This window comes from Aythya marila, assembly GCF_965140915.1.
Source record: "Aythya marila genome assembly, chromosome: 12".
Lineage (NCBI taxonomy): Eukaryota > Metazoa > Chordata > Aves > Anseriformes > Anatidae > Aythya > Aythya marila.
In genome coordinates, this window is record NC_139053.1 from 20,081,100 (window position 1) to 20,093,446 (window position 12,347).

At 63.4% G+C, this 12,347-nt stretch overlaps 2 protein-coding genes across 2 annotated transcripts; one reads left to right on the forward strand and one right to left on the reverse strand.

The window, feature by feature from the left end:
• Window positions 1-980: 980 nt before the first annotated feature.
• On the forward strand, window positions 981-5,091 carry CDT1 (chromatin licensing and DNA replication factor 1). Its single transcript, XM_082770344.1, has 10 exons — window positions 981-1,408; window positions 1,536-1,643; window positions 1,791-2,002; window positions 2,328-2,525; window positions 2,791-2,936; window positions 3,058-3,161; window positions 3,390-3,578; window positions 3,947-4,081; window positions 4,178-4,379; window positions 4,496-5,091. Exons 1-10 carry the CDS (start codon window positions 1,085-1,087, stop codon window positions 4,657-4,659), a joined length of 1,782 nt encoding a protein of 593 aa, XP_082626470.1. The 5' UTR covers window positions 981-1,084; the 3' UTR covers window positions 4,660-5,091.
• Window positions 5,092-6,495: 1,404 nt separating this feature from the next.
• On the reverse strand, window positions 6,496-10,894 carry APRT (adenine phosphoribosyltransferase). The gene is made up of 5 exons (XM_082769951.1): window positions 9,990-10,894; window positions 9,324-9,427; window positions 8,315-8,448; window positions 7,589-7,667; window positions 6,496-7,311 (listed from the first exon to the last, which is right to left on the reverse strand). Exons 1-5 carry the CDS (start codon window positions 10,064-10,066, stop codon window positions 7,169-7,171), a joined length of 537 nt encoding a protein of 178 aa, XP_082626077.1. The 5' UTR covers window positions 10,067-10,894; the 3' UTR covers window positions 6,496-7,168.
• Between the last annotated feature and the right edge of the window lie 1,453 nt (window positions 10,895-12,347).

Sequence of the window (12,347 nt, forward strand, 5' to 3'; positions counted from 1 at the left end):
CGCAGCACAGAGCCAAGGACCCCCTTAAATGGGTTCGGCGTGGGCACAGCCCCGTGTGGGAGCTGGGGTGGGCTGCAGGCACCTGAGCCACCTCTGAGGCTGGCACCCAGAAAAATTCACTCATACAAATAAAACCCTCGTGAGCACCAAACCACGAGGCTGTAAATCTCACGGCCATGGCACTGGAGACCATCACTGCACGAGCCCCAGGCTGCATCCCCAACCCCGCAGCAGATCCTGGAAGGGGCGGCGCACGGTGCCCACCCCAGCCCCCTGCTCCCAGCCCCGAGCACCCCGAGCGGAGGCTGCGGGAGTAAATGGGCGCAGGGAACGGCACCCCTGAGCCCTGCCTCGTGCAGCTGAATCCGGCCCCGCTCCACTTTGCCGGCCTGGCTCAGGGCTCTAAGAGCCGTGCTGAGAGCAGCGCGGCCCCATAATGAGCTGCGGGCACGGCCCTGAGTGCCCGGCAAGGAGCTTTCCGGGCGGGCACGCTGCTCCATGTCCGGGCAGTGCCATAATTAACTCCCAGCCATGCAGATGGGGACCCTGCAGCCAGCCTCTGCACCCAGGGCTGCTTATGGGGCGCAGCCACCAAGCAGCAGCAGCTTTTACAGGCTGGTTCCCTATGAGTTTTGGGGAAGGAACAAGGCTGAGGGCCCCCTGCCCTATTTTGGGGCAGGACCCTCGCCATGCACTGCGCTCCGGGGTGCGCGCCCCTGCTGTGTCCAGCTCAGCACCCACCCCTGCAGCAGTGGCAGCACCCCTGGGGGGGGGGTCCCTACGGCCAAAACCCAGCACCCTGGGCACCTCCACCCTATAGGGGCTGCGAGCGGGCAGCCCCCCGCGACCCCACACCCACCCACCCACGTGGAGCCCCTGCGGAGCGCGGGGAGCGCGGCGCCTTTAAGAGCCCCGTGGCGCCAATTCCGGCCCACGTGACCCCCTTGGGGGGCGGAGCCGCGGCCGCGCGCGGGTTCCCGCCAAGAGCGGAGGATTTGGCGCGCGCGCGCCGCCGGCACCGGGAGAGCGGGATCGGGACACCGGGAGCGACACCGGGAGCGACACCGGGAGCGGCACCGGAGCCATGGCGCAGCTCCGCCTCACCGACTTCTTCGGCCGTGCCAAGGCGGCCGCCACCGTCCCCGCCAAGCGCGGCGGCGGCTCCCGGTTGAAGGCAGCCCCCGGGGGAGCCCCGGTGCACCGGGAGGCCGAGGATGGAGCCCCCCCGCCGCTGCCCGCATCGCCCCGCACCCCGTCCCGCGGCGCTGTCCCGGCCGTGCCGGGGCTGGCGGGCAGGAAACGGAGCCGCCGGGAGATGGAAGCGGAGCAGGGAACCGGGAACGGGACCGGGACCGGCACCGGGGAGCGTGGGGGGAAATCGGCACGGAAGAGGCTGGAGCTGCCTGCGGTACGGGGGGACACGGGAGGGGGGTGGCAGCACCCCCGGTTTGCCCCCACGGCACCCCCCGTGTGAGGCCGGGGGGTCCCGGGGGGGTTCCCTGCACGGTCCCTAACGCAGCCCCGGTGTCCCGCAGGTTGCCAGCCCCCCCCCGGCTGAGCCCCCCCCGGTGGGCAGGACGCGATCCCCCAACCGGGAGCAGGACGGTGGAGCCGTGCCACGGAAAGCCCCGCGCATGGAGCCGGTACTGGGATGGGATTGGGATTGGGATTGGGATTGGGATTGGGATTGGGATGGGGATGGGGATGGTTATGGGGTGGGTGGGCTCGGGGTCTCTGCCCGTCCCCTGCCCCCTTCCCAGCCCGTCCTGACCCCGTTCCCACACCCCCAGGAGGACCTGGCTGCGCTGCGGAGCCGCCTGCAGAGGATGAAGATGAAGATGAAGGCCCCGTCCCAGCTGCCTCCCATCCCCGCTGGGGCCGGCGCTGAGCTGCGGGGCCGCCTGGAGACCCTGCGGGGCCTGGAGCTGCGGCTCCGCGACAAGGCGGGGGCGAGCGGAGCACAGGCACAGGAGACAACAGCTCCGGCAGCAGCAGGAGATGGGTGAGGAGAGGCTTTTTGGGGAAAAAAAAAGCACAAAAAGTGCTTCCCCACCACCAAACCCCGTCCCCAGGGCGCACAGGGCAGGCTGTGACCCAGGGACCCACGTTGGGGTGCTCAGACAATGGGATCAGAGGGGACCTGCCCCAACCGGGGTGGGCGCACGGCTCCGAGCTCAGCCCTGCTGGCAGCGGGGTGCTCTCCGAGACCCCAGTCCCAGCCTATAGGGGTCTCAGTCCCCCCCGTGCATGCTCGGGGCTGTCCCCGTGCCCCATTCCCTGCGCCCGCTCAGAGCGGGGTGCCCTGACACCTCTCCTCCTTCCCCCAGGGGCCAGAAGCTCCCCGCGTACCAGCGGTTCCACGCCCTCGCTCAGGACCAGCCGCCGGGGCTCACGCTGCCCTACAAGTACAAGGTGCTGGCCGAGATGTTCCGCAGCGTGGACACCATCGCCGGGATGCTCTTCAACCGCGCCGAGACCATCACCTTCGCCAAGGTCAAGCAGGGGGTGCAGGACATGATGCGCAAGTGAGTTGGAGAGGATCTGGATGGGTTTTTCGGGGCTCCCAGCTTCAGGCGCTGGGGCTGGTTCCCTGGTGTCATCCTTTGGGGTTTTGGAGCTCCCTGGTGTCGTCCCTTGGGGTTTTGGAGCTCCCTGGTGTCGTCCCTTGGGGTTTTGGAGCTCCCTGGTGTCGTCCCTTGGGGTTTTGGAGCTCCCTGGTGTCATCCCTTGGGGTTTTGGAGCTCCCTGGTGTCATCCTTGGGGTTTCTGAGCTCCATGCTGCCGTCGCAGGCAGTTTGAGGAGCGGCACGTGGGCCAGATCAAGGCGGTGTACCCCACCTCGTACCGGCTGCGCCAGGAGAAGAACATCCCCACCTTCGGCAGCGGCATTAAGAAATCCGACTACCAGCTCACGCTGGAGCCCGTGCTGGGGGAAGGTGGGTCCTGGGGGGGAGCTGCGGGTGTCCGGAGCGCTCTGTGCTCCCTCCACCGAGGAGCTGGAGCTGGAAAACGCTTTTGGGGCGCGCTGCAGGTGATGCTTTCCCCTCTTCCTGGCAGACGAGAAGCTGTGCGGCCGCCCGCACCTCTCGGCGTCGCGCCTGCTGGAGCGCAGGAGGGAATTCAACCGCAGCCTGGTGAACATCGTCAAGCAGCACCACGCGGTGAGCCCCTGCTCCTTCTGCCTCGGGGGGGCCTCTGGGTGCTACCCACAGCATTGGGGTGGCACCCAAAATGAAGGATGTTATGGGGCCGTGGGCTCTGTGGGTGCTCGTGGCGGGCAGGCAGTGTTGTGGGATGAAGAATAGGGAAAATCCTGGGGTTTCTCCTCGGAGCACAGCGTGGCCACGAGCCTGTGGGTGCAGTGATTCCGTTCTTGCCCCCCTCTTCAGGTGTTCCTGGCCGGCCTGACGCCCCCCATGGTGGTGCCCGAGGACAAGCTGACCCGCTGGCATCCCCGCTTCAACGTGGACGAGGTGCCGGACATCAGCCCCGCGGAGCTGCCGCGGCCACCGCAGGAGGAGAGGATCACCACGGCCCAGGAGCTGCTGAGCACAGCTCGGGGCATGATGATCCCCAAGGTGAGCGGGGATGGGGTCTGGCTCCAACTGCTGCCTTTTTGGGGGGGGTCCCAGACCCCAAACTGGTTCCTCTGGGAGGATGTTAATGGGTAGGAGTGGGGAAGGGTTGCCTTGGAGAGCTGGAAGATGGAGGCAGGGGGGAGCCCAGCTTGGATATCGCGACCTTGGGGCTGGTTTGGGGCTGGAGGAGCTGATTTGGGCTGGGAGAGGAGATGGAGGACACCAAGCTGTCCCCCTGGATGGGTCAAAGGGGTGTGGGGGGGGTGCCGGGCTGCTGCAGGGTGGCCCCTGGAGGTGGGGGGCGGCGGAGGGGAAACTTCTTCCTCCCAGCTGCAACCCAACTCCTCCTCCCTCTTCCACATGAGCAGATGGAAAAAGCTCTTGCCAACCTGGCCCTGAGAACCGCTGAAGCCGGTGCGGGGGAACCGGTGGTTTCCAAAGCACCGTCCCCTGCCAGCACCTCCGGCGCGCTGAAGGGGGTGTCCCAGGAGCTGCTGGAGCGGGTGAGTAATTCCATCCTGGCCCCAAAACGTGGCCGGAGGGGTCCTGCCTGCACCTGTGACCCCCTTCTCCTCCCTCCTCTCCCCTCCTCCCCCAAGATCCGTGCCAAGGAGGCGAGGAGGCTGCAGGCGCTGATGACCCGGGACGCGGGGCAGGAGGAGCGGCTGGCCCTGCTGGGGAGGCTGCCGGCCATGGCCCGCGTCCTGCGCAATGTTTTCGTGGCCGAGAAGAAGCTGGCGCTGCCGCTGGAGGTGGCGTGCGCCCGCATGGCCGAGAGCTTCCCCACGCAGATGACGGCGGGTAGGAAACGGGGAGCGCACCGGGGCTCCGGGATGGTTCCCGGGGGGGGTTGGTTTGGGGTGGGATGGGGTGCAGGGATCTCAGCCGGCTGCTTTGCTTTCCCCCTTCCTCTGTAGGAGAGATGGAGAAGCACCTGCGCCTCTTCGCCGAGCTGCTGCCCGACTGGGTGGGGATCCACGCCATCAGGACGGACACCTACATCAAGCTGGACAAGAACAAGGACGTCGGGCTCGTGGTGGAGAGGCTCACCAAGGTGGCCAAGGAGGCTGAAGCGCTCTGAGCCCGACGAGGGTCCGGGCTTTTCCCCTGTGCAATCGTCTCCGTAGGCGTAGCGAGCCCCGGGGGTGGTTGAGGAAGAGGAGAGCGGGCATTAATTGTAACTAGTTCCTTTGCCAGGGTCCCCGGGGGGCTGTAGTTGACCCCAGGGTGAAGGCAGGCAGTCCTGGGGTGGTGACGAGGAGTTTCTGACCTGTCCTGGTCCTTCTCCTGAAGGCTCGAGGCAGGAGCTTCCCCCCAGGGACTGGTGTTGGGGTGGAGGCAAGGGGAGAGAGGGTGACGAGGAGGAAAGGAGCGAGAGGAGAAGTCCCCAATTGCTGTTTTGGCTCTCCGGGGCCTTGTTGTGTTTTTAAGGGCGAGGGCAACGGGCATCTCCAGCCCCGGCTGGAAACGACGACGGGACTTTTGTCCAAACATCTTTGCATTAAATGTTTTAAATCGAGCCGGCTCTCGTCCGCCCCGCGCTTCTCCCGTGGCACCGGGCCCCGGCCGCTCACGCAGGGAAGGGCCGGGTCCTCGGCCAACTCCTGGGGAAAAACTGACTGGAAAAAGTGAGCGTGGGCTCGCCGAGAGCTGAATGCAGCTTTTGTCAATAGGGCCCCGGGCGGCACAGGGACGGGACGGGAGCTGGGAGAGGGCTGGAGGCAGCGGGGGGTTGGTTTGGGGCAGGTCCCAGCTCCGGCTGCTCCTGCTGGGGACCAGTTGTAGGGTTTGGGGAGGAGGGATGGGTGCTCTGAGAAGGGTCCCGGCTGCAGCGAGAGGTGCCTGCCCGGGGTGCACCCAGCTTGGGGAGCTGCTGTGGGGCAGGCACGGCGCAGGAGGGGGCTGCCTGGTGCTGGGTGTGCTCACCTCGGCTGCTCAGAATCGCAGATTTTGGTTAAAAAGGTGGAAGAAGCAGCGGGGAGGTGCCCATCCTTCATCCTGCTGGTTGCGATGCCCCAAGAAAGCCTCCTCCAGCACCCTGCCTGCAGCCAGCCCCGCTCCCAGCAGGAGCAACCCTGGGGGCTTACAGGGGGGGTTTAAACCCACTGCAGAGGCTGTGGGGTGAGGGTATGGGGCTGGGCTCAGCACAAGACCCCCTTTGGGAACTCCCGTTTGCCGCTGGGACCCAAAATCTTCCTCCTGCCTGCACCAAGGGGGGGGCTCTCCCTGCCCGCCCAGGCGCAGGCAGTGTCCCCACGTTCCCTGATGTCACCCCTTGGCCTCGCACGCTGCCAGCCCTGGCACCGGCCGGGGCTCGTGCTCGCTTCCACGGTGAGCAGCTGCTTTTCCACAGCTCTTCGGGGTGGAACCGACTTTTTTTCCCCTCTCTGCCTCGCAGCGGGGACCCGCAGCCTCGTGCCAAGAATGCGTGCGAGGCTCTGCGCTGCCCGGCTCCACGCAGGGGCTGGCTGTAAATCCCAGTGCCCTGGGGTAGGTTTCTCCCCCGGGGGGAGGAACGATGTTTGATGTTCCTCAGCGCTCCCTGAGCAGCGCTGAAGTGGCTTTTCAGGAAAACGGGGATAAAAAATAGCCCCCACGGTCCCGACAGCTGGAAGCACGGGGCTGGGTGCGCTCCATCCCCAGCGCAGGGAAATTATTTCCGTGAAAGCCCACCAGGATCAGCCTGGGTGCCCCCCCTGCAGCCAGACTGGGGAGAAAAAAAATACCTGGAAGGGCCAAATCCTGCCTCCCTGGTTGGTGCTTCCTTCCAAGCATTTGGGGTGGCCGTGGGGAGCGCACACCACAGCCTCTGCTGATGGCTTGGGACCGGAGGGAGATGCTCAGGAGGGTATGGAACAGCTTCAGCTATGGCAAGGAGAGCTCTGAGACCGTTTAGAAAAAATAAAAAGAAGTCAATGTTTATTTTACCAGTGGGTTCAGCCCCTGCTGAGGCGGGGCCGCAGGCTGTGCTGTGTTCAGTGGTGCAAATTTTGGCACGTTGAGTCCTGCCTGCTCTTGGGGCTGACCCGAACCATGCGATGGGCTCTGCTGAACCCTCCTCAGTCCATCACGCTGCCTCAGCTGGTGCTTTGGCAGCTTTTCCTCCGGTGGCAGGTACATCAGGTCACCCCCGAGACAAATCATCACTTTGTGCCCACCTTCTGAGTTTTTTAGGAACCCCTTGAAAGGAGGCTGGCCAGGTACGGCTCAAACAACAGCATGTGCTGGACCCCACAAAGCTCTCAGCCCTGCCCTGCCTCAGCAGCAACATTTTCACTTCGGTATCCTAAAAAATAATAATAAAAAAAATAAATCTACCCCTTTGTGGTCTCCCTCCCCCCAGGCAGTCTGTTCCCTATTTCCAACGGGATGAACCCAAAAAAGGATCCATGCGCTGAATATGCTTTGATCTGTGGCTTGGAAAATGACTGGGACTTACTCTCGTGGAGCATCTGGCCCAGAGTTCAGACTGAAATTGTAGGTTCCCCCCTGCCCACCCCCTCGTGGCATCAAGCCAGCGACAACTCCAAGGCAGGAGGGGGCCGGGGCTGGCAGCGAGCACCCTGCAGCCTCCGTCCGCGGCCTGAGCCTCAGTCGTACTGGAGCAGGGAGAAGAAGGGGACGGACTCGAGCTTTTCCACCCCTTTCAGGAATTTGAGCTCTATGATCACCAGGCACTCCAGGATCTCCGCCTTCAGCCTCTTCACCAGCTCGCAGGCTGCCCGCATCGTACCTGCAGGACACAGAGGGTCAGCAGCAACCACAGGCAGCCCCAAAGCGCATTCCTGCGCCTCGCACAGCCCAAGTTTTAGCACCCACAACGATTTTAACCACCACAGGCATTGCTCCTGCCCTCTCCCTTGTTGCAAAGCGTTACGGGGTGGCAGTTTCCATGCACAAAGTCTCGGTTAAAGTCACTCCCCCGGGGGGAAATCAGGGCGATGGCAGGCAGACCCGCACGTGGAGCTCTCATGCGCGTTCCCCGTGCCCTCTGCCCGCGTTTCGCTCACCTCCAGTCGCAAGCAAGTCATCCACAATTACCACTTTCTGCCCCGGTTCCACGGCGTCGCTCTGGATTTCAAGTTCAGCCTGCAGGGTGGAAAGAGCAGCCTCATTTTAGCCTTGCCTCCCAGGGAAACACCTCCCACACGGCGAGGAACGCGGACACGTCTTCAGCGAGATCAGCCCCAAAACGCACGCTGCAGAGGGCTGGAGTGGGGAAAAGCTGCAGGCACGTCCTTTGTCGGATGAATTTGGGGCTTGGCCCAAACAGATCTCGTGAGTAGTGGCAGCGTGGAGCTCCTGCTGCTGTTAGTTACCAGCCGTAGCGGGTTACGGGGCCTAGGGCTCTGCCATCCCAAAGGGGTGCGGTGTTACGGGGTGAGCGCCCGGCCCCGAAGCCATGCAGTAAAGGCATTTACCCAGAGCACTTACTGGAAGAGGGGGAGCTCGATGGTCATGCCCTTGAATTCAAGCCAAAGAAAGCAATTTAGCACCGACTCTTATCCCACATCCTGCCTTCCCCCAAAAAAAAACCCACAGCACGGCTCGCCGACACCAACCCCGGGTGCGTGGCGTGGAGACAAAGCCCCGGGGAGCTCCCAAAATTTGTGCCATGCCCCTGGGCTCAGCACCCATCGGGGCTGGCCGGGGCATCCTCCACCAGCCTCATCGCCCCCTCTACTCACAGCCCCAACCACAGCCTGGAAAACCCTTTTTCCCCCCCCGGGCGTTACCTTGCCATACTCCAGGCTGTACGAGACAGACTCGGTCGGCCCGGGAAGCTTCCCCTTCTTTCGGATGGGCACGAAGCCCACCCCCAGCCTCTGAGCCAGAGGGGGGCCTATGAGGAAGCCGCGGGAGTCCAGACCTGGGGGGCAGAGCAGGAAAAACTCAGCAGAGCCAACGCCTGAGAGCCACCGTGCGACACCCCAGGTTCATCCTCCCGTGCTGCAAGCAAGCCATCTACAATTACTGCAGGAGCATTTTGCCCTCGTGGTCGTTTGCAGGGGTTTGAGACGTGCACCACGGCACCGTGCTCACCCAGACGGGCTGCTGGGGACCCGTGGGGCACGGCAGTGACTCCCCCAGCAGCTCGGCAGCCCTTTCTGCCTCCCTCCCAGCTCTTCTTTACAGCAGCAAGCTCAGCTCAGCCCCGCTATCAGTCCGGCCACGCACCCAGGGACTTTGCACCTCCAGGGGCAGAGCCTGGTTATCAGCGAGCCACTTGGCTAGGTTTGCTTGAGGCTCCCCAAGCCCTGGGCTATCGCCCAGTCCAAGCAGCACCTTCCTGAGCACTTTCATTCTCAGCCTCTTTAAAATGTGTGCTGCAGTGTGTTATCACCACAAAGCCTGTTTCAGTTGGCTTGATAAAACCCTCCGAAAAGGAAAACATGCTGGAAACAGGAGCTCCATGCCCTGGGGACTGCGTGAGACCTTCCAGCCATGGCACACCGGGCTTCGGTGCTCAGTGAATGCCTCTTTGCTTATTGAGGGAAGGAGTGAATTACAAAACTGGCACTGCAGCATCATCAGATGACGTCTGCCACATCCCAAACCAGTATTTCAGGAAACCACAGTACTGGGGCAAGGGTAGAGCCCCTGCTGGTGTTACCTATGACACAGGCTGTAATTCGGATGACACCCGAGGGCTACGATATCTCCTGGCCCCTCGGGGAGGCGTCTCCCCACACCGACCACCCGGGCAGCACCAGCACACCGTGCTCTGTCCCAGTGAACACCCACCTGCAATGAAGTCGATGGGGGGCACAGATGTCCTCAGGTGATCTTCCAGCAGATCAATCAGAGCCCTGAAGGCCACGGGATCCTTCAGCAAGGGGCTGATGTCTCTGCAAAGACAGGAAGAGCGCTTAGCCAGCACCCAGAGGTGCACGTGGTGGAGCTGCTGCACCCAGGGGAAGCGTGCCCAGCAGAGCAGGCGTGCAGGCACGGGGGAAGACGGGTAGCGGGGCTGCTGCAGAGGCATCTGTGGTTTCCTGGGGAGGGACCAAAGCCCCAGCCACGAAGCAAGCCCAGACCTGCCATGCTGCTGAATCACCCCTTAAGCAGCTCCTTGCTCCATTCCCAGCCCCTTTCCTCCATCCCCAGCCCCTTTCCTCCATCCCCAGGCCCCCTGCTCCATCTCCAGCCCCTCTCCTCCAACCCCTGCCCTATCTCCTGCTCCATCCTCAGCCCCTTTCCTCCCTCCCCAACCCTATTACTCCCTCCCCAGGCCCTTTCCTCCATCCCCTTTTCTCCACCCCCTGCTCTCCTGCTCCATCCCCAACCCCGTTGTTCCATTCCCAGGCCCCCTGCTCCATCTCCAGCCCCTCTCCTCCAACCCCTGCCCCATCCCCAACCCCTTTCCCCCCCCCCAACCCCTTTATCCTCCCCCCCAGCCCCTCCGCGCACCGGAACAGCACTCCGGGCACGGGGAAGTCGGGGAAGGAGCGCACCCGTGCGCGCACAGCTTTCAGCCTCTCCTCCATTGCCTCCCCAGCACTGCGCAGCCGCCGCCGATTGCAGGCGGTGCCCCCTCCCGGAGCCTTCCCCGGTGCGGCTGCGCCGGGATCGGGCCGGGTTTCCCCAGGATCGGGCCGGGTTTCCCCGGGGTCCCGGCCCCAGCGCCCCCCGGTGCGCCCCAGGGCGCGCAGCCCCTGCCCGCTGTGCCCGGGAGCCGGCGCACCGAGACCCTCCGGAGGGGGTCCCGTGCCCAAAAAAGCCCCTGCAGCCCCTTCCCCCTGCCCGGTTAGCACCTTTTTTTTTTTTTTTTTTTTTTAGGCTGGGTTGTTTTGCTTTTTCTGTCTCCCATGTGTTTGTAAAGCCTGTGTGTGGTTTGGGTTGGCAGCGGGGGAGATAAGCGGCTCGGCTTTGGTGGGGCAGGTCAGGGTGCTCCCCGCTCCCCGTGTTCCCCTGCGCCCTGCGCTGCGGTCGGGAGCCCTAAAGGACGGTTCCACATCTCCTGGGGCAGCAGCTGGGGCTTGGATCTGCTCCAGGCACAGCTGGGCACAGCCCCTGCTGCAGCAAAGGTCCCGCAAGGGCCAAGCTGGGTGCCCGCTGCTGGGAGCTGCGTGGGGACAACTGGGCTCCACGTCCCTGGGGACAGCCAGGGGACAACTCAGCTCCACGTCCCCTGGGACAGCCGTTAGGGCCCGTCTGTGCTGTGTGTCCCACGGGGTGACGAGCCAGCAGCTGCCGTTTTGCAGTGATTTGGTGCAGACCCCACAGGTTGGGTGCCGAGGGCTGTGTGCGGGGTAAGGGACACAGCATCCTTCCCCTGCTCCATCTGGATCAGTCCCCCCAAAACCCTGCAGGTCCCCCCAACACCCTGCGGGTCCCCCCAACACCCTGCGGGTCCCCCCAGCTCCCAGATGAGGTCTGGCACGGCAGGAGAAGCCGACAGGAGGGGAAGGTGGCCTGCTCTACACCTCGCACATCCCATCCTGTGGCAGCCTCTGGTTCTTTGCTCGCTGCAGCTGAATCCTCCGCTGCTCTGTTTCCTTCCCACTCCATCTGTAGGTGGCTGTGGGTCTCTTTGGCCTGCTGGCACGGGGCTCCTGCGTAAGGGACGGCTGCTGAGGAGCCATCCGAAGGTCAGAGCAGTTCCCTCTCACCAGGCTCTCTTGCCAGAGCCAGCCCACACAGGTCAGCGTGCCTCCTTTCACAACCATTCCCTCCAAAAGCAAGATTTTCCCTGAAGTCAGATTATCTCTTTGGCACCAGAAGAATCCCGACAGCTGTTCCAGAGAAGCAGCCACAGCTGAGGCACGCGGCCGTCCACTGGAACGGGGGCTTCGCCGCGGCCCTGCTCCCGCGGACCTGGAAGGGATTTTCTTGTGAGCTTCCCAAGCACAACACCGGACAGCGAGCTAGGCCAGCAGCTCCTCGTCTTCCTGGCGGCTGGAAGCGATGGAATTACTCTGCCTACCCATGGAAACGAGCAAGGAGATGGGACAGGGCCCTTCTGCAGCCTCCCGGAGCACCAAGCCAGGCAGCCCTGCCTTCTGCTCGCACCCCTGGAGGAGCTGGGGGCTTCATCACGTGTTTGTTTTTTTTTTCTGAGATGCAACTGAATTCATTTTTGTCACCCTCCTAGGCAGCCACCACCGTTATTAGCAGCCACCACCGGGTTTTCTAAGCGAGGTTCCCGGGCTCTGTGCTTCCTGACCCCACCAAACCAGCAGCTCTCACCAGCATGGGCTGCCGAGGGCTCCCACCGCTCCCTTGGCATCCCAAAGCTGGGTGAAGGAGGAGCTGGGGGGAATCTCCAACACCACAGTTCTGCCAGAGAGAGGATCACTGATCTAGTAGGAGACATCCCTAGGGGTTGGCACGAGTTGATCTGTAAGGTCCCTTCCACCCCGAGCCATCCCGTGAGAGGTTACTCCAAGTCCTACTTGTAAGGCTTCAGCTGCCAGGAGTTACCTCGCATGCCAGCTCGGGTTTAAAAACTCTCCTCAAACCTTTTGTCACGACTTCACCTCGTTAATCCCCCGTTTCGAAGGACTGCGCCTACCAGCACAGACTGGTTTTAACATCCGAGCTAAATTAGTTTCCCTGTAATTGTTCAACCTTTCAAGCAGCAGCGCTGACTCCTACCGCAGTTTTCCATCCGAAAAAAAAGAACTTTCCTAGAACCAATTTCCAAATGTGATGTCAAAGGGCTCCAGTTCTGGAATATCACCCGGGAGGTGTCAGCATCCGCTTGCGGCTCGGGGAGGTTCAGGGCTGCTCGGTGCCTGCCAGGGAACCGCAGCCTCGCAGCCGGAC

Coding starts and splice junctions, on each gene's coding strand:
- CDT1 (XM_082770344.1), top strand. CDS start 1,085: ATGGCGCAGCTCCGCCTCACCGACTTCTTCGGCCGTGCCAAGGCGGCC. Junction 2,003..2,327: donor CCGGCAGCAGCAGGAGATGG/GTGAGGAGAGGC, acceptor TCCTTCCCCCAG/GGGCCAGAAGCTCCCCGCGT. Junction 2,937..3,057: donor GGAGCCCGTGCTGGGGGAAG/GTGGGTCCTGGG, acceptor TCTTCCTGGCAG/ACGAGAAGCTGTGCGGCCGC.
- APRT (XM_082769951.1), bottom strand. CDS start 10,066: ATGGAGGAGAGGCTGAAAGCTGTGCGCGCACGGGTGCGCTCCTTCCCC. Junction 9,428..9,989: donor GTGCCCGGAGTGCTGTTCCG/GTGCGCGGAGGG, acceptor CTGTCTTTGCAG/AGACATCAGCCCCTTGCTGA. Junction 7,312..7,588: donor TGACTTGCTTGCGACTGGAG/GTGAGCGAAACG, acceptor TGTGTCCTGCAG/GTACGATGCGGGCAGCCTGC.